Source organism: Choristoneura fumiferana, chromosome 5 (genome assembly GCF_025370935.1).
Source record: "Choristoneura fumiferana chromosome 5, NRCan_CFum_1, whole genome shotgun sequence".
Classification (NCBI taxonomy): domain Eukaryota; kingdom Metazoa; phylum Arthropoda; class Insecta; order Lepidoptera; family Tortricidae; genus Choristoneura; species Choristoneura fumiferana.
The window spans coordinates 454,298-475,564 of NC_133476.1; the positions used below are offsets into that span (position 1 = coordinate 454,298).

General features: G+C 38.5%; 4 protein-coding genes across 4 annotated transcripts in view; 3 read left to right on the top strand and 1 right to left on the bottom strand.

Moving 5' to 3' along the window:
• The first annotated feature begins 372 nt into the window (after positions 1–372).
• Positions 373–11,110, top strand: Tif-IA (RNA polymerase I-specific transcription initiation factor RRN3 homolog Tif-IA). Its single transcript, XM_074087457.1, is given in 10 exon segments — positions 373–1,408; positions 2,053–2,152; positions 5,353–5,505; positions 6,428–6,646; positions 7,868–7,956; positions 7,959–8,012; positions 8,015–8,227; positions 9,094–9,156; positions 9,159–9,324; positions 10,310–11,110. Coding segments are annotated over 10 exon segments (1,671 nt in total). The 5' UTR covers positions 373–999; the 3' UTR covers positions 10,515–11,110.
• A 2,336-nt stretch (positions 11,111–13,446) lies between these two features.
• LOC141427870 (probable RNA-binding protein 18) lies at positions 13,447–16,347 on the bottom strand. Its single transcript, XM_074087459.1, has 4 exons — positions 16,230–16,347; positions 15,695–15,780; positions 14,854–15,064; positions 13,447–14,374 (listed from the first exon to the last, which is right to left on the bottom strand). The coding sequence occupies exons 1-4, from the start codon at positions 16,242–16,244 to the stop codon at positions 14,102–14,104; spliced, it is 585 nt and encodes a 194-aa protein (XP_073943560.1). The 5' UTR covers positions 16,245–16,347; the 3' UTR covers positions 13,447–14,101.
• Positions 16,348–16,571: 224 nt separating this feature from the next.
• On the top strand, positions 16,572–17,751 carry Polr2M (RNA polymerase II subunit M). Its single transcript, XM_074087462.1, has one exon. The coding sequence runs from the start codon at positions 16,761–16,763 to the stop codon at positions 17,712–17,714; it is 954 nt and encodes a 317-aa protein (XP_073943563.1). The 5' UTR covers positions 16,572–16,760; the 3' UTR covers positions 17,715–17,751.
• Positions 17,752–18,265: 514 nt separating this feature from the next.
• Positions 18,266–21,267, top strand: part of LOC141427872 (SEC14-like protein 2) — a 37,247-nt gene continuing 34,245 nt past the window's right edge. The window contains exon 1 of the mRNA XM_074087461.1: positions 18,266–18,445. Coding sequence (XP_073943562.1) covers positions 18,386–18,445 — 60 coding nt within the window. The 5' untranslated portion in view covers positions 18,266–18,385. The remainder of the gene's footprint in view (positions 18,446–21,267) is intronic.

The window sequence follows — 21,267 nt, forward strand, 5'->3', positions numbered from 1 at the left end:
TTTAAACAATGGTGGAACGTTCGAGACATTTAAAAAAACGACATGAAATTGCTTTTTAAATTAATTTTAGGCATTGAATTTGGTTTCATTTTATATACTTTGTTGCCCTAATAATTAAGGTTGGGCTAAAAAAGCTGTGAATATTATAAATAACTAACTAAATAAACTAATTACAGTCAAGAACTTTAATTCACGAGACACCATGGAACCATTTCACAGTAAATTTCATTGTGTCATTGTCATTGCATTAATTAACAAGGAAAATCGAAGGAAAATCGTAATGAATTTTCCTTTGATAAGGTTCTATCCATGGGTTCTATGGTGGCTCATGAATTAAAGTCCTTGACCGTACCACAAACATTATTATAAACATAAGGTCTGTGCCATGACCATGCCATGACCAAGATTTTATCACAATGAAAAGAAAAAGAACAAACGAAGAACAAGCAAACAAACAAACTATATTATAAAGTACTCTGTGCAAACAAACGTCAACGTCAGTCGGTCTAAGACGGTCGTGTCCAATTGTCCATGCGTGCGTGAAACGAAACCAAGTAGAATCCACACGTGTTATTTTTAATTTATTTTTTTGAGATTTGTGCTGTGTATAAAACCTCGAAAGCTATCTTTAAAGGAAAGAAAAGCCTTGAAATTTTTACTCGTGGTTAACGCTTACCACATAAAATGTAATATTCACGCCGAGAAATGTCCAAAGAAGGTTATAGTTCCGAAAAAAAAGAAGGCGAAAATAAAATATTTCTCCTAGAAAAACTCCAAACGTATCTAAAGGATAAGAAAAGCTCGGACGTCGTCGACGCTGGGATTAGCTACAGCCACCCTAGCACTAGTTACGAGCAGAATCCTCACGCACCACCTTTCGCTGACGAGTCGAGTAACATTTTGAGAGACGTTCTGAACCACAAGAAGGCGGAGCTGCTGCGGCAGCCTGAAGTAGTAGCTTTTTTGAAGTCCGTGTCGTCTGATTTAAAAAAATAAGCCATGGCAGTTGCCGCTCAAAAGAGTGTTGCATCGTTGATGCGCAAGACCTTGGATCGGCAGGCGGCCGTCGCTCGTGTCAAGTTCAGGTTTAAGGAGCGTCAAGTGGAGAACATAATAGTGAATTACGTTAAGGATAAGAGCTTTGGGCCGTATGGGGAATTGGTAAAAGTGCTTCAGGACTATCCGTTGACAGACGAGAACTTTAAGATCTTAATCGAGGATTGCTTGTCGTGTGTGGTGTTGTTGGGTAGGGATATGAAGCAGTTTGTGGACATATTGTGCAATGTGCAGTGGGCGAGTCGGAGCCAGCAGCTGGTGGAGCTGTACATCCGGTTCCTGCTGAGTCTGCTCACCGCGCACACCTATCACTGCCCCCTGGTGCTGACTAATCTAGTTAAAAAATTTAGAGGTAATCTTTTCAAACTAATAGACACAACTAACTTGATTTTAGAGATGTTCGATATTTGGGCACAGTTGCATGTGCCATGCAATATCGAGCTTCTCTTATTTTTCTATTTTTTTTTAAGGCTTAAGTGTACCTGTGTGACTCTGCCAGCCTCATTGAAATACCCAATGGTCACATTCGTCAAACACTTCTATTGCGATGACGAGATTGTCTGGCTGCAAAGGAGTGCTTGATGAACCTGTAAATTTGTACTGCATCTTCCGATACCGGACAACTCAAAGTAATATTCACTGCACCATTGAACAGGTCCAAATTACTCAAATACCTCTCATGGCTATCCTTATACACACTCCACCAAAAAATGTACAAGTCCTCAGTCTTATTACAAACCGTGCACATTGGGGATTGAACTACTTTCATCATATTTAAAAATTTATTCAACAAGCTTCTCTTAAATCAAGTATGTGGAACATATAACCTAACCTACATAATTGTAGTTGTACCAAACCCGGCCATGCTGTATTAAAACATATAAATTAGAAGGCCAGCTGTGTTTGCCTTCACAATGACCTCAAACCAAAACACGTATGCAAATGACTAACAACAAGAAACAACTGAGCTTAAACCGATTCTGTTTTTTTCCACAGTTGAAGGTGAAAATTGGGATGAGCATCCCCCATCAGAAACTGTGGCTGTCTGGTCCAACATCCACACCATTATTGCACAAATTGTTGCAATCATGCCCATGTAAGTGTTGCATAAACATTGTGAAACATTTTGCAGCATTAGATCAATTAGCTTCCTGCTTATTGTCTGGATGAAATAGTCATGAATATAAAATTAACAACAAAATGTAGTTAACACCATAACACAATAATTTGAAGATACAACTCTAATAAAAAAGCCATGAAAACCAGACTTTGACAAACCAAGAATTTGCTAGATCATCATAATAACTCTTGAATCTATGAATCATTTCATATTTATTACTGGCATACCAGCCCAGTGCCGGACTGATAAATCTGATGTGATTAAACTAAAGTGAATGCTGAACCGCCATTCACAAACTGCTCCATCCAATAGGTTGTCCAGAGTTGTAGCTCCTCAGAGTCAATAAGATCTGTAAGGAATCCGAATCCGCTTGAGGATGTGATTCTTTTGAATCTTCAGATCCAGATTTAAGTACTCGTATCTAATTGCAAGCATCTCAACAGCAATCTGATTGAGTGAATTGTTAGCCAACTTCTTTTTAAGGCTATCAATACTCTTGCATTGTAGATGGACATATGAAGGTAAATTATTAACAAGCAAAACCTACAAGTGACAATCACGTAGACCACTATTTTAAAATATGTGGTCAGATCATAACAACCTGACCTATGATGAGTTCTTTCTCCAATTATTAATGCTGAGTCCTCATAAATTTTGAATAAATGATGGGAAAGTTTAAGAGACTAATGAATTAATTTTCCTTAAGCAGCAAATCATCAATAGCCATCCACAGCTTTATCGTACACTGAGGATAAGAAATTACAATGAAAAATGGATTTGGGGCCATGACAAATTCATAAGTGGTCTGTCTTGTGCTCCAGGCCCAACTGGTTTAGGTTAGAGCCTCCTAGACGTGGGGCTCCACGGGGTCTGCTCTGACTCCCACTTGTTACGCGACTCGGGTCTAAAAAAATCACCTCTGTAAGATGCATACAAGATATAAACCAGCAACAGCATATATTGCATCATACAATCAATGTGGGACAAAATTCGAAAGTGAAAGTGACCCACTACTCTTCAAATGGTTTAATATAATACATGAATAAGGCTTTTTGCTGTGTAAATGGTTTTTTATATCTGTATTTATAATTGCAGTGTCTTAACAGTGACATTTATTATTCGTTTAAGGGCATACATGTCCAAATGTCAGAACGTCCAGGTGTCACATTGTCCATTGTCAAAAAGTTAGAAAGTTATAATGGAGAGTCCAGGTGTCACATTGTCCATTGTCAAAAAGTTCGAAGGTTATAATGCCCTAATGTCGGATAGTCCATGTAAATAATAAAATGAGACCCCTGGACTCTCGGACATATGGACTATCCGACATTAGGGCCCTTTTCTGACAATGGACAATGTGACACCTGGACTTTCTGACATTTATTATTAACCCTTAATAAGGCCCCATTTATTGGAGCATACTACCACAGAATCAAAAGCAGCTATGAAATACATACCTTACAAAGAATATTTTTAAAGCTAGTCATATTTTCAATAATTGCAATGGAAATTGTGACGTATTATGAAATTAATAAGATTTAGTTTCCAACGCAAAGCAAATGGCCGCTAAGTCTCCTCTACCTTATTAAGGGTTAATAGTATCAGTGAGACCTCAAAACTGAGAAGACTAGCATTTGTTTTGTCCCTCAGTGTGTTCCGCTCTAACTCAGTAAAGAGAAATGGTTCCAAATCTGATGTTAATTGCTCCCCACAGGCATGAGGGATAATGTTAAGATGCAATCAGACATCGTGGGTACAAATGCAATATTCTCTGTACATACATGGCGCGGTCGAGACGCTCGTCGCACAGTGCTTACCTGGCAGTACACGCTATGAACAGAAAACACGCTCGCCGGACCGCTGCCGGGTGGCATTTAATCTGCGACATTAGTGTCGACCAGAGCGTGCTCTTCCTCGACATAATATGGAGTATTCTGTGGCGATCAGCAGAATTCTAAAGCGACCCACGCTGACAATCGCCGCTGTTAAGCTGCCAACTTCTTGGCACAACCAATCAGGCTTAGCACACACGGTATTAGCGCACCGTCTCTTCAGACTTTTGGTTGAGAGAGAAACGGTGCGCTGCAACCGCTCGCGTTTAACCGCAGTGCGTGCTGAGTCTGAAACTAACACTTAGCCTGAAGGGTAAAAGACCTACAATTTTCAGAGGTAAAAAGCAGAGAAAGGCTAGAAACCGGTCTAATGGCGCGTGTGAGCGTGTGCTAGCTGCCAAAAGTGTTTTAGACTGTCGCATTAGGACAGGCTTCACGGCATAGGCAGACTTCAGCGGGATAAGGTATTATTATTTAACACTAATAATGAAACCTATACTATGAATGGCTTTCAATTTGGTGAGAGCATCTTGAATGTTTCAGTTAGAGGGCAGTAGCAATTCAGCTAGTGCCTGAATGCCGTTGCAAATGAAAGAGAAAGAGAGTAACACTTATTTACACATATTCGAAGCATAGAAAAATACATCAAAATAAAAATAAAAAACGAATAAGTAGTATCAATTGGGCCCCACTCAGCATAATATGTTGTTGCAAGCCACAACGCGCTTGTTTTCTGACCCAAATAGGTTATATGTTTGCCACAGTTTAGGCTCTAAACTTTGGCAAACAGACTGACATAAGTACTTATATGATGTGGTTATGAAAGTCATCACATACAAATCCTATGGGTTGGTGAAGTGAATCTTTGCCATACCCGTCATCACTGAGATCACGTAAAAAAACATAGGCAACCCGGTGGGAACCGGGTTGTTACGTCGGCACGCCACTGATAGACATACAAGAAAACCATAACCCTCCCTTCAGACAGTCGGGTAAAAACGGGTGATAATTAATGATGTGTTCACTTTTATCACGTTTCCTACTTTCGTCAAACCTATAGTTTAATTATAAGTTTAACCAACTTGTTTTTTATTACTGTTCAAAGTAAAGCAGGCAGGGATTTTGATTTTTGTGTATTAAGGATGTGAAATCCGAGGGAGAGGCATTTGCCGAAGAGTGGGAGTAGGACATAGATGATGGCTAAATAAGAATAAAGGGATGCGAACGAATATCTGCAATATTTCTGGTTCAGTCTCCCCACTTTCATTTAATTATTATTTGTTTTTTCAATGGTCATCTTTCTAGTCCTTTAGTTTAGATGTTACAATGTTTTGTCTTCATTTTCAGGACGAGTGACCTGCTGATGCAGACAGTGATAGAGCAGTTCCCGTACTACAAGGCCGGCTGTTACTGCAACAGGGCGTACATACATAACTTAATATGGATGAGCAAATATATACCCTCCCTACGAGAACATATTGTTACAGCTATTGTTAGTAGGTGAGTATTGTTTTATTCGTGGTTAACCGTGGTGGCTGGCCTATCAAGCAGAGGATTGCGAGTTCAAATCCGGGCTAGCACCTTGTGAGTTTTTCAAAATTCATGTACATAATTATGTACATTTAAAATTTACCACGGTTCCCAATCCGCACTGGGCCTGCGTGGGAATTACGGCCCAAGCTATCCAAGCAGCAGGACCCTTTTCCCCTATGGTGGAATAAATGATGTTCCTTTCTTCTTTTTCCTTTTTCTCTGAGAATAGTTAGTCCATTCCATGGTAGTTTAATCTTGGAAAATTGTATAGTTCCTACCGACGCGCGTTGATCGAATTATTTGCAGACGAAGTCGCGTGCATCGGCTAGTATTTCAAAAAACTTAAAATCCCCTAGTTTGTTTAGCGTGATGGTATTTGTGAACATGAAACTACCGTGAGACTCACTCATATTAAATATATTGACCTGGATAACTCACGTCTTAAACCGAGTCTAGCTCGACATGTTTCGGGCTAATCCGTAGCCCTTCGTCAGTCGCGCGAGCAGAGCGGCGGCGCGCAGTGCGCGTGTTGCAGCAGCCGCTGAGTCGCGTTGCTCCGAACACGAAGGCTACGTAATCCGAAACATGTCAAGCTAAACTCGATTTAAGACGTGAGTTATCCAGTCCGAAACATGTCGAGCTAAACTCGATTTAAGACGTGAGTTATCCAGGGCAATATATTTAATGTTATGGTATTTACCATAAACAGGACTTATCATGCTAAACACATTGTGGTGTCAACTCGTGACCACGGCCACTGCAATGGGGTCGAAACGTCGAGATAAATATTACTTGTGTGTTTAGCGTGATAAGTCCCGTTTATGGTATTCAGCTATGAGTAGTAAAAGTAAGTAAGCTTAAAACATTAAATCCCTTGTCTAAATTTCAGGATGGTCGAAATGGATTCAAACATTGTAGACCGAGCTAAGAACAAGAATCAGAGCGAACTGATATTTGAGATGGAGACGGACGAGCAGGACGAGCTGTCTGTGACTCTGGACTACTGCATGCTAGAGATGCTGCGTTGGCTGGAAGAAGAAAGAGACCCTGCGTTGGTCACCATATGCAATGTCTTCGAGAGGGTGGTGCTGCCCACGCATGGGATTAAGTGAGTACCTTGAGATTGTTAATTGACTATTGCTTAACCTCGTCTCATATTTAGACATATTTGAGGTTCTAAGGGTTCGGGTTGGGATATCAGGATAATATAAAAAGCAGTTAACAAATTATGTTGTTTAAAAAAAAAACATAATTTAGAAAGACCACATCCACAGTGCAGGTATCGGCAAAAGTAATTCATCTATTAAAGAATGAAATTTCATCCAAACCCGTCGAGAGAAGTAACAAATACACACACATACACTCACATACTTTCGCATTTATAATATTAGTAGGATTTATTTATAGGCCGAGATGTGTGTGTTTCTTCTTGTACCTCGTTGCCATGGTTACGTCCCCTGGATAATTCTTTCAAACCATGAGTTTGTTTTCTGTGGTTAAAATTCATTGAGCGTACATTTTTGTCATAGTTATATTACAAGTCCAATTTTATGGACTATCTGCTTAGTACATTTACAGCATATACTAGAGTTAACCCGCGGCTTCGCACGCGTAAACTATTCGATTCCATTACAAGTCCAATTTTATGTACTACAATTTATTCCCACCCGCGGAAACTATAAATGGTTTACCAATTTTATTTATTCGTAATCTGTGGGAAATTGAAATTTATTTAAGTAACAAATATCCCCAGTTCGAAAAGCGCTTCGCGTCCGGCTCCGTCTCGTTTTTTTGTCCCGTTCTGGCGGTTCACTTTTATATAATGGATTATAATTGTTTTTTTAAGAAATTTTTACTGTTGTCTCTTGGACAACGGGACAGAATAACAAACAAGAAAAAGTTGATTGACCTATATATCTTAAGTTAAAAGGCGGTATCTCAAAACAAAAACACTTGAGTTATTAATAATACTAGCTTTTGCCCGCGGCTTCGCCCGCGTGGAATTCGGTTATCGCGCGCTGTTCCCTCGGGAACTGTGCATTTTTCCGGGATAAAATGTAGCCTATGTCACTCTCTGGCCCATAAACTATCTCTATGACAAAAATCACGTCGATCCGTCGCTCCGTTTCGACGTGAAAGACGGACAAACATATAAACATACACTTTCGCATTTATAATACCAGTATGGATTGTACAACCTAGGTATAGCTTGAGACATTCTGAATCACATGTTTTAAATAACTCAAGGTGTTTTTTTTTTTGAGATACCGCCTTTTGTCTCAGGAGGGCAATGTGGATGTCCGTAGTCACGCATCACTTTCCTCCCCAGACACGTGCAGTTCCTTCTGTTGTACGCGATCTCGATCAGCCAGCAGTGCGCCGACCGGGTCCTCAGCAACCTGTGGGTGGTGGCGGCGGGCGGGGGGGGGCGGGGGCTGCGGCGGGGGCCACCCGGCGCACGGCCGCGGCGCACCTGGCGGGCTGCTGGCGCGGTGCGTGCGCGTGCCCAACTCGCGGCTGGTGCAGCACCTGCGGGCGATGGCCGAGTGGTGCCACGGGTACATCACGGCGACGCAAGAGTCCACCTCGAGTGACAACACCAAAGTGCACGGGGCCTTCCATGCGATCTGCCATGCGGTATTCTATCTGGTGGCGTTCAAGCATCATCATTTGTTCTCTAGCAAAGAAAGTGAGTGTTTCTACTAATGTTTTCTATTAAATAATAATAATAACTTGCGAATAAATTAAATGGTGTTCGTAAACTTTCCGATCCGCAATGGGCACGCGCGTTTGTATTGTCGTTCAAATTCTCATTTTGAGAGGAAGTCTATGACCGAGAGTGGCCGAAATGATTGCTATGCTTTGGTCCGGTTATTTTGCACATGAATACCGAAAAACTCATAGATGCGTGCCCGAAACCAACGATCCTACGTTTGAGAGGCCATAAGTGAAACCGTTAGGCTACCATAGTTTTCCACAGCATAATATACTTTGGCAAATGCTGATCTAACCAGGGTTCGAAAGGATAATTATAAATAAGTAAACAAACACAGATGGCAAACAATGAAATATATGCACAAAGGCGAACTTATCCCTAATAATCAAGAAGCGTAATTATCATGATAATGTCGAACCCTGGATCTAAGAGATAGGTATAATATTTTATGCATATTTGATTTGACGACCAGGTAGCCCAGTGATTAAAGAACCTGACTACAAAGATTGAGGTCCTGTGTTTGATTTGATTCCCGGTCGGGATAGATACATGTTTGTGTGGATAATACAAATAATTTTACTTGAGTGTTGGATATTTAATGTGTTTTTATTTTGAGTATGTTTATCCGTTGCCAAGTACAGTCGGTGCCCTAACATAAGTGTCCACTTTTCTATGCAACTAGTATGAAAATGGGGCTACATAAGTGAGGGAACCGACCGTTCCTAAAACACAAGCTTTGCTTAGGTACTTTAGGACTAGGTCAATTGGTGTCAGGTGTCCCACGATATATTATTTATTTTATTCCAAGTAGCAGCTGTAAAAGAATGTAATATTTATAGATGTGAAGTTCGTGGAGTCGTTAAACCTGCCGCGGCTGGTGACGTCCCCGCTGAACCCGCTGCGGGGGCGCCGCCGCAGGTGTCGCGCGCGTTCGCGGGCGTCACGCGCGCGCACCAGGTGGCCTACTGCCAGGCCATCCTCGACCGCAACGCGCGACACCAGCTGCACGCGCACGCCGCGCCCGACCACCTGGAACACTGGTTCCCGTATGACCCCTACACGCTGCCCAAGTGAGTATCCGTAGTGACTTCCGGTCATTGTGGACTGACCAGACTTTCATGGTCGAAAACCAAAAATTTGTACACCCTTAACGCAGGTAGTTAGAATTGCTGTTAACTTTTTCCATTGTGACACGAAAATTAATCATACTTTTGTAATATTTGTATATCGAAAATACAAACTGACACATGGATGCACAGAAAAACCAGAAAAAGAACCGAAAAAAACCGTAACCGTAAGAACCGTAAGAACCCTAAAAGTAAAAAATTTGGAGTTGAAACAAAAAATACAAAAAGACTCCAAAAACCAATCATAATATTTGTATGGTTAACTTTCGTGGCACAATGGTTTTTTTATAGTTTTTTAACTACCTGCGTGTGCAACTTTTGGGTCTTCACCCTCATGTCGAGCTAGTAAATGGGTCGATCGACTTTCTCTTGTATCTGTTTGCCATGGTATTACGTCCCCTGGACAACTGAATAAAACCATTAGATTCTTTGTTTTCTGAGGTTAAAATTCATTGAGCGTACATTTTTGTCGTAATTACAACTGTCTCTGTTGTCTCTTGGACAACAGAACAGAATAACAAACAAGAAAAAGATGATTGGCCCAATTACAGTAGAATACTGTGGTAACGACGGCAGAAGGAACGGTGATGTTATGCTGTACTAACTAGAGGTGGTACAGTCGCTCGCACCAATATCTACATCTACGCTACAAAATGTACTAAAATATCTGATATGACTAGGGCCGGCAGAAAGTGTCAGATATTTTTGCGCATCACTGTGGCAGAGAATAATGCAGATGGACTATACTGAATGAACTGACAATTTTAGTTTTGGATTTGGTAATGTTCATGTGACCATCACAAAAAAACAAAACAAAATATTTAATTTACTTAAAATAAAAAGAAATATATTTAATATAATCGATTTCTACCCTAAAATCCGTAAACCATGCGACTATTTCCACTACTAATAAGTATAACTTTTACAGATCCGGAAAAACAATATGGCCGCTGTGCATAGAATACAAAGACTGGGGCAAAGACGGCGAAGACAACCAGTACTCCGGCATGAAGCGGAAGCTGGAGCCCGAAGAAGACGACTTCCTCAGCGCCGCCAGCCCGCAACAGAAACTAGCCAACTCCCTTTCTAACTGTATCTCTCCCGGCTTCAGAACTAGTGAAAGTGTTATGTAGATGACCACTTTGTTTTGCGTCTGCGACCATTCGAAATACGCTGACGCGCTATAAATGCAGTGACGGCATTCTTGCTTCAATATTTCGCGTATCGTCCGCACAGCTGTCCAAAAAAAACTGACGCACCGTTGTTTTTTAAGCAGGACTTGAAAACCGGTTAATTTTCAAAACCAAGACGTTCCCAGATCAAAAACGGCAATCAAAATTAAAAATCGGTTTAACCGAAATACCGGTTAATTTGTAACCGGTTACAACTGCTCGTTTTAAGCACCGGTTTGGAAGTGACGCATAAGTCCCGTCGCTATGTTTACGGCGCATCAGCGTATTTGGAGCATCTTGTGGTCGATCTTTTCAATTGCATTAGCTTGTTAAGGAATGAGTGAATTTAAATTTGCCACGGGCGGAAATTGTGGATAATGTAAAAATACAGCCGATATTTTACAATGAATTATCAAATACTGTTAAATACGTGATATTTGCTATACTAAAACATTACACATTGAAAAATTGTGGACAATGTAAAAATACAGAAGATATTTTACAATGAATTATCACTCATTTTCAAATACTGTTAAATACGTGATATTTGCTTTACTTTACACATTGAAATATTGATATATCCCTTATATTAGGTTTATTTAATAGTGTTGTCATACTTCCAACCGTAACATGAACTAGTTTTGTGGCACTAGTTAAATCATCAAATCATTGACAATTTCAACGGCAGTTTTTTTACATAGTTCACAAATTCCATCTGAGGCAACAATAGTATCAAATAAATGTTGATTTACATATTTGAACTTCCATAGGCTTATGGATACATTTTTTACCCTTCCTTCTAAACCGTTTTGTAGTATTTTTACTACATGGTTTACAATACTGTATGTAATAATTACTTTTAACTGTGTTGTTGATTTTGATTAGTCAGATAACAAAATGTGTGTACACTAAAGCTCCAATCTATAATTATGATTGGTACCGCCTACACTGTGCACATTCTCTGTTAACAAATACAGAGCGTTACTGGGGATAGGATTGGAACCAACCCTGACTTTTAAGTGTTGTTATTCTTAATAGTGACTCAAGAGACAACAGTGATACAGGTCATTAAGGAATTGGTGTATGACAGTCACAACTAGCTGTTGGTGGATTTGTACCCCGTAAAATCGTACCTTTAATGACCCACGAGACATTGCCATGGCAACGAGTTAGTTTTATTGACCTAAATAAAGGTAAACGTTTCGTAGCTGTTAGTGAGATTGTGTTGTTGTTGGTTTTTCGTGGTGTAAAATGTGTGTTACTGAATCAATGAGATACGCCTTTGGCGTCATCTGCACTTATCATCAGGTGAGACAGGGTTCACTGGTCAGTTTTATGTAAAAAAAAAAAGAATAACTTTTAAACATTACTGAAATGTGTAGGGTTGGCTCTGATCACGTCTCCAGAATCAACCTGTATTTTTTTAGAAAAATTATTTAAATAAAAATTAGAATGAATTAATTTGTAACGCAAAGCAAAAAGATGATTTGTTTTAACATAAACCGTGAATAAACCGAAGCACCTCGCGACAAAATATACTGAGCGGCAAAAAATGTGGTCCTCAAATGTATGCAGTAATAGGTAGTTTTGTATGTAGAGTGGCCAAATTTTGTGCCGCTGAGTATATTAGCGGTTTGCACAAATTGTGCATTGACAATTCAGTTTGTCTCTGAACAAATGCAATATGTTGTATGTATATTCTTCGGCATAATTTTGTATTTATATATAACAGCTAAGCAGTGTAAAGTTTTTTTATAACAAGCTATAATTATATGAAAAAAATAATAAGTAATAAGTTATTTACTTTTAAATTAGCAAAAGCGATTAATAAATATATGAATTGCAGACGGTGTTTTAATAAAAGCCTGGTTAGGGATATAGTTTTATTGAACAACACAAAACATCACTAGCAAACTTACTACAATTAAACTTAATATTAAAATATCTGTAGGTATGAATAAAGGCTGGTTGTATTTTATTTTCATTTAGATATCGGTCATGTTCGACTTGTATTTGTAGACCTACATTCTGGGGCGGATGAATACCTAGATTTAAAACCACTTATTTACTAGAATAGTTGGTTTAAACTTGACTTCTTCAACCCCTATAGGCATAGGCATAATACATTATATCGACCACATAAAATCTACAGATTGCTACCGATTTTAAAAGATTGAATTTGTTATAAATATGATTCGCTCGAATAATTTTTTCATAGATAAACAGCCTGCCTACACAACAGGTTAAAAAAAATCTCAATTTCGACGGGTCTTTTAATAAGTATTTTTTTTAACATTCTTCGTCATTTTTCTATTTTGTAGTAACGTTTTTAAATAGGCAGAATCTGTAAATGAGTCAACAGGACGTCAAAGAAGGTCATTTGCTACTTTATTATGTGCATACATGATTCCGACAGTATCATCACTGTCCCTGAACCGATTTTGATGAATATTTTTCATTCAGTTCGACAGTGAATAAAAAAAGAAGAAACGAAAAGAAAGAAGTGATCCCGTGTAAATTTTATCAAATTCGATTAAATAATTATAAACTCAGTTAATGTTTTTTTAACAAAAGTTACATCCGCCCCACCTACAATCCGAGTCACTAATATTCATTTTTTAGAACTACAAAAAAATCTACATTACAAACAACAATGAACACGCTGACAGTTCCATTACAATAACAGGAAAGGAATCTACAAATTCAACTATTACAGAACAATGTCAAGATAGAAGCTATAGTAAATACATTTGGTGACGGCAACGCATATTATGCGTTTTCGTGACTCGCCCAGCGCGGCTGTCTAATTTCGCAGGCATTTTGATGCACATGTGCGTTTGTGGCACCTAAGAAAGTCTTAGATTTGACAGCCGGCAGCCAAAGTATTAAAATATAAATAATAGCTTAAAAATCAAGCTTGTCACAATACAATGATATGATTTGGCTAATATGTAATGTGATAGCAGCAAGCATTGGATCATATTTCTTTTGGGTATCATTCCCATGTTAAAAACATGAATGCATAAGAGTTTTTATCTGGGTGGGGTCATATATAATCTAAGTATCTGGGTTATAAATTAATTGTGTGCCAAAATTCATCCAAATCCATTCAGCTGTTCTTGCGTTATTGAGTAACATGCCTAAGTGTACAAACTTTCATATTTATAATATTTGTATCATTTTTGTCCAGTTAAGTAGCGCTTTATCTAAAACTTTACACATTAATACTGTTAAAACTTAAACATTAAAAGATCTCATTGTTAAAATTAAAATACACAAAGTTTTTTTTCTGTTGGAAAAGTTTTGAGTGATTTAATGGCACTCAAGATTTTTAAACTAATCACATTTCAAAGGTTTTTTATAGAATTTAAACAAACCAAATGTAGGTATATACCAAAAAACAACTCCATTTAAATACAGCAAAAAACACTTTTCACATATCAATCTCAAATATAAGCTAGAAGTGCACGATTAGCTAAGCATGAATATTGCTTTTCAGATATGAACACGATTGCTGCGAAAGCAGAATGAAACAATATGCTTAAGACTTATCTCTTCTTATGATACGGATGCCGTCTCCTGAAGGAAGTATGGCTCTTATTCTGCGGCTGGTGCTGCTTCGTCTGATACTGCTTGATGATTGGTGCCTCGTTGGCTGCCAACTTGTTGATTACGAAGTCGTCTCCCGCTTTCATGTTCTCCATCATCTTGAGTTTAGCCTCTATGGATTGTATGGCGGTCTTCCTGCTCAGTTTCAGCTCGGGCTTCGCTCCTGCCAGCGCCGGGATGCCAAGTTCCGGCTTGGGTCTGTCCTGGTCCTCCTGAAAATGGTGAAAAATCAGATTGTTAAGTATAAGTGGGAAAGGGTAACATAATAAAAATAATAATTTTCTTTTATTCAGGTATAACCCAATACATGGTAAATGTAAAATTAATTAAAATAAAGAAAACTTTAACTAGAAATTTAGCAGACAACACAGACATGCTAATAATTGTACTTTCATTAGTTCATTCTGTAAGTTAGCAAAAACTAAGTATTAAAGTAAGTAAATTAGAAATATTAGAAAATTATAATCAATGAAATATTTTACTGTAGGTAGACTGTTTGTTATTATGAGGTATTTTATAAAGGAACCAACACAATCAGCCTATTTTTAACATACAATACATGGATAATATATTAAATTGTTCAGGGATGTAGGGAGTCATTTAGTAAAGTATGTAACTATAGGATTCCTCACATGGAAGTTGTGAAGCAACAGAGTTGTGTTCATTCATATAAATGGCTCGAACCACTCACATTGGTATTCTTAGCGAACTTGACACAGATCTTCTTAGCGCCGAGCAGCTGGTTGTGGAGCGCGGCACGCGCGCGCTGGGCGTCCCTGGCGGCGCGGTACGTGACGAAGGCGAAGCCCCGCGCCTGGCCGGCGCACGGCCCGCTGCGGTGGAACAGCATGTCGAACTTCTCGATGTTGCCGTACACGCGGACCATTTTCAGTAGTTGATACCGGTAATTGGGAAATGGAAGAGTGATATAGATTTTTACTTTGCAACGGTTATTGTGTTTACTTCTGGCAAATAACGCAAAATGTAGAGATCACTTTTAAAAAATTATAGGCATGTTATTTTTTTTATTGTGTTACATTTAAAGCCTTAATGTTTATTTGGCCCTGGGAATATAGTAATTTGTTTAATTAAATTATCAGGCAGGCAGTTGGGAGCCCCTGGGTGCCTGTAGTCGAGTATTCTTTGTACTGCTGTGTTAATCTAGCTGGTTTTTAAATTGATAAACATTTAGTGCTGTACTCAAATTACTAATTTTAAACCCAAATATTTGTTATGTTACCAGTTGTTTATGAAAAAAAAAAACAAGAACAATTTAATTTATCACATATCTGTCTCGTCTATTATATATTTAATGAGTAAAAAGACATATGCACCTTAACACTTTTAGTCAAAACCATACATAGCAACACTAGTTAGAATGTCATACTCAATATTATACAGATTTGTAGAGGTCCGTCACTGGTTTAAAATAATATTGCAAATAATGACTATTGGCTTTGCCCAAGCTGACAATTGGCTGGCTTTGAACAGTTTTGACCATATTAATAATTTAGCAAAATAAAATAACATACTCATTAACCCTGGTGTCCAGGTTTCCAATCCACAGCCTCTTCTCGCACAAGTCTTTTGGTTGCATCGGCTCCAAACGTAAAGGCACCTGGAAAAACATTCAAAGATCAAAAATATTCCATTCTTCAGCTAGTTTTTACTTTATCAAATTAAAAACAATAGAATGCACTGAACAATAGAGGACACTGACTCCCAGACCAAGGTGAAACCTCTGCATAATAAATTTCACAACTATTTCTTTAGCAGATGTATCGTATGTTAACATTATATTTAGCGCGAAAAAGTTATACCCTGGTACACGATTCCGTTTCTTGGAAAGGAAGAAGGGCACTTTCTAGAACCTTCTTTGTAGTTGCCGAGAGGGTTTCTTGGTTGGAATATCAATATACAAAAGTAAACAAATATTATATAGGATGGAATGAAAGAATATCTGTAATAATAACAGAGGGGCAAATTTTTGATATCACCCCACACCAAGTATGTTCTGAAAAAAAGGTAAGTATTCGATCTGGTTATTGCCTGATAAATTAAACTTACAGTTGCGTCGTCCATGATGGGATATGAACTTAGACTATTCTAATATTGCTGCTATAATTTCACCATCCTATACATACAGAACACTAAATATTGATTTTTATTGGCACGCTAAATGAACGCTCTTGACTAAAGTACTGACTGACAGCTAATTTTTTTAAATTGATGTTATTGGATCCTTGGTTTTTTTGCCTAGTACAATCGATTTAAATCGATGATTTATTTTAACGATATGTCGATTCTTCCTAATATTGTCTATGGTAATTTACACTCTGGCAACATATTTACATGTTCATTAAATTTCGTTTGACATTTCAATTGGTCATTCACTTCACTCTTCTAATCTTCTTTCCATTCATTCATTTCACCATCAACAGTTTGGTCGTGCATGCAAGCAAATAGAGTAATTTGGAGAAAAAAGTTGGAAAAATATAAACAATTTTCTGAAAATCTTACTATTATAGTTCATTATAACAGTATCACTGTTAATTATTGTGTGAAACTTGTTTGTCAGTCTATATTTTATGGTATATAATGACTGTTGCTCAAACGATGAAGAAAATAAACAAGAGGATACCCGGAATCTTACCGCCTCCGCCCAAGACTGAAATCGACGGCAAAATAACCGATTTGTCTTCTAAAACTGTTCCAGAACTTTTGGAGCTGCGCGACAGGCAATTGAAACTATTAAATAACAAAGCTTTCGTAAATAAATTGGCTGACAAAGGTGCAAAAATACAAGCTTTGCACGACAAGATTGTCCAGGAATTGAAGGCGAAACAGGAGGAAGAACAAGCGTGTCGCTTACTGGACAATCTCACACTCAACTCCGTCGACAAACAATCGGTTCAAAACCTAGAATGGAAAGGGAAATCTGACAAAAGTGATACATACCTAGATTCCGACGATGACAGTGAACCAGAAGATGTATTACACATACTGAGCCAGACCACAACCCAAGAGAAAACTATCAAAACCTTACCTCCTGAAAAACCTTTAGTAACACTAGAAGACTTAAATAAAATAGAGGAACTGCCTCATATAAAGTACTTAGTTGAGAAAACTGAGAGCAATACTAAACCGAAAAGTACAGGGAATTTTAAACCTTACAGAACTACAAAGACGGACGTTCACAACCCTGAAAAAGAAGTGCTTAGGAAAAGAAATAAACACTGGGAAGTTACTGCAGCAACCCCCCCTCCCATCATACATGGTCCAGCTAAAGTGTTGAGTTTAGACGAGTCTTTGAAATTGCAAACGGAATATAACACCCATTTGAAGTTGGTAGAGGCTCAGCATGCAGCAGAAAAGTTGATGGCGAGAACTGGTATCAGGATGCCAGAGCTGCCTAGAGATGTGACGTCATTTGGACATTACCGAGATGTTGAAAATTCTGACTCTGACATGGAAGGAAGTGATAAGGAAGTGGTTGACGAAGAGCCAGAGAAAGGTGGAGTTGTTTTTACTGTTGTTGAAGATCAATTATGAGATTAAATATTTGATGTTAAATAAATGCTGAATAACAGTGCTAGCTGAACTTTAAGATTGATCAATAATCTGAAAATGTAAATAAAATAGATATGTATTATTTGTAATAAAATATACCTTATAAAAATCTCTTAATTTTTACTATTCCATTCCGAACTCATCTCACCTTGCTTTCCCTTTTCTTGCTTTATTATTGGTATCAGTTTCAATATAATTTTTTGTTAAAAATTGAATTTTTTTTCAAGTCAATCCAACCGTTGGAAGTGGATCAAATGTTACTGGCAAAGTTAACCTTAACGAACAGACATTGCAAATTAAATAAAGCTTGTAAAATGAAATAAAGCCGAGTGAAATTGCGAGGCCGTAAAGCCAACGACTTTGTAGTGTCAATCGAGCGTCGCACGCAACGTAATTCAACATGCACGTTTTTTTTAGTTTTTTCCTTTTGAAGTATGGAACTCGAAAAAATCCTATTCGGGCACCAAAATGCGCGCACGCGTCGCTAGTTTTCGCGGTGCGTTATCCGCACGTCACTTGTTATTCGTCAGCTTTTTATCTCAGTCGTGTTCGTTCGTTCAGTCGTCCGTCAACATTCGCGGGCGTTGCGCGTGCGCTCGGTTGGTGTCGCGAGTGAAACGAAAAAGTTTACGTTGTTTTTGACGAGTGGAAACATGGCACCCATTTCTCCTATTACGGGGATCGACGATGACCAACGATTCGCTTTAATAAAGGTACCAAAGGCTTTAATAATTTACTTTATCTTTTATCATTTGTTTTTTATAATAATTCGCTATTTCCTTCGCCAGCCAGTTTATTTAATTGGAATAACAGAATTATGAAACGAATGCCCCAGTTGCGGAGAACTTGTCTGTGATATTGTGGCAATATTACTAACTAGTAACTACCCGCGTATTCTACGTCCACAGTTGAATCGAAATTCCGAGATTTTTTTAATTCACGATAAATACTTACAACGTACAATTTTGGTGGCGTGCTGCGAGCGCACCTGAAAAACTTTAATTAAAAAAAAACTTGGATGAGCAAAGTTTTAGGTACTTACTAATAAAAACAAAATACCTACGTCACCTAAGTCATAAAATAATATTTTTTTATGATAGGGGGCAAACGAGGAGGAGGTTCACCTGATGGAAAGCAATCACCGCCGCCCATGGACATCCATAACATGAGCCGAGTTACGGATGTTTTGCAAACGTGGTATTGAGAAACAGAACACTTGCAAGTTGCAACATCGGGCTTTGTCTTGACTCTTGGTCGCTTGAGGAGATTATTTGAATAATAATTTAACCTAACCAACAAAGAGTTGGAAACCCCCGACTTTGTCACTTCAACGTTCAATATCTCAAAAACAGCTGAACTGATTTTGATAAAACATGTCTAAGAACCATCGCTAGAAAACCTGCTTTCAAATAAAAAAAACGCATTCAAAACGGTCCAGCCGTTTAAGAGCTATGGTGCCACAGACAGACAGACAGACACACGAGACACATAGCGGTCAAATTTATAACACCCCTCTTTTTGCGTCGGGGGTTAAAAAGTGACATGATTATTCCACAGATCTAGCTATTTTTACCTTTTTAACCCACGACGCAAAAAGAGGGGTGTTATAAGTTTGACCGCTATGTGTGTCTGTGAGTCTGTCTGTCTGTCTGTGGCACCGTAGCTTAAACGGGTGGACCGATTTGAATACGGTTTTTTTTATTTGAAATCATCACCGTACAGTCGAACAAATTTGTGCTACTAATGTCATGTTGACATCTCATACTTTTGTCAAGAAAATCATTGTGAAATTGATTTGATTACCACCCTGGGCCATGATTCAATTTGTTCGACTGTACAGTATAATCATTTATATATTTATGAATGAAAACAGATTGACTAGGCAGATCTATAAGAAACCACTACCACGATCAAATCAGGACGTCCTGAATAAAGGTCGGTCTCAGGAGTATTCTAAACCGACGTGCATGCTGGAAAAGAATGAATGTAGAGGAAGCGAGAGTTGTATGCCAGGATCGTAGCAGTGGAAGGACGTCTCTGTCTACCCCTTGGGAATACCTGATTTTATGTATTTGTGCCTGAACCATTTATATAACCAACTAGCACTGGACGCGTCCAAATATTTCTTACTTCAAAGAAATTTCAGCAATGTAGGTACCAAATTGGTCACTTTTACGGTCAATTAAAGGTTCCGGAAAATAGCTAGGACAGGTACGGCAACGAGCGAAGTGAAGAGAAAAGCGAGCGCGCCGTAGTAAGCAGCCAGCAAACCGCCAACCAGTGCTGTTTATGTAAAATGTAAAATGAATGAGGAACAGGACTATTTTTATGTACATATCAAATTTCGTGACCGACTCCAACGTCATCTGATGAATTAATCATGGGCACAGAATAAGTACTTAATAGTAATAGTCCAGACGTTATTGGAAGCCACGGGGTAAAATTCACGTTTTTAAGTTTTTTTTTCGTATAAAAGTAAGTAGTGGATTTAAGTTTTCGAAATAGTTTTCTCAATTAAAAAATAACAACTCTAATGTACAGATAAAAATGAAACATCTTAATTGGAAATAATATCTCTTTGAAGTATTCGGTTTATGAGGTCAAATAAATACCATTCGATACATTTTTACCATTTTCAACCGCCTGATTATAAAAAATTGGCGCTACATTTATCACATTTCGGTCACCTGCACAACAAGTTGCGTTGCATCAGACCAATGCCCCCGACTCGCTACCACATTCTTAAATTGTCGTACTTTCACTCATTTAATTGTGGTTATCAGCTGTGGAAAGTTTGACTCCACGTGCGCAGCCAAGGATGCGGTTGCATCAACGTTGCAACAGTCGCCGCAACTTGTCTTGGGTGCCCACTACAGAAGGCCTACTCCGAAACACGAAACTCGAAGTTCGTATCGTACCGTCTCTCTCGCTAGCGTATTAATAGTATAAGTGTCAGAGGGACCGCACGACACGAACTTCGAGTTTCGGGTTTCGTAGTAGCCCTGCTGGTGTAGCAGGTAGGTGTTAAAAATAGCTGCTCACTCAGGCTAGACAATATTCTTCTGAATTTGATATTGATTTAGTAATATTTAGTTAGGCGGCTGAGATAATTGGACTTTTTATATGCGTTCATCGTATTCCTGCGGGAATACGGAAACAAAAAGTAGCCTATGTGTCCATTTAGTGTAGATCCATAGCTACGTACTTTGCGTTATCAAATATTAATTAAAATCACATTCACAAACTTTACCATTCAGACAATTTTAAAGTTACACACGACGTTATTTTATTATTATTATTAAGCTTGTCAAAGGCCATGTTTTTGTTTTTTACGCCTCATTGTCACTACCTACGTGTTTTTGTTTTATTTGACTGATGGCAAACGAGCAAGTGGGTCTCCTGATGGTAAGAGATCACCACCGCACATAAACATCTGCAATACCTTTGTATTGCAGATGCGTTGCCAACCTAGAGCCTAAGATGGATACCTCAAGTGCCAGTAATTTCACGGCTGTCTACTCTCACGCCGAAACAC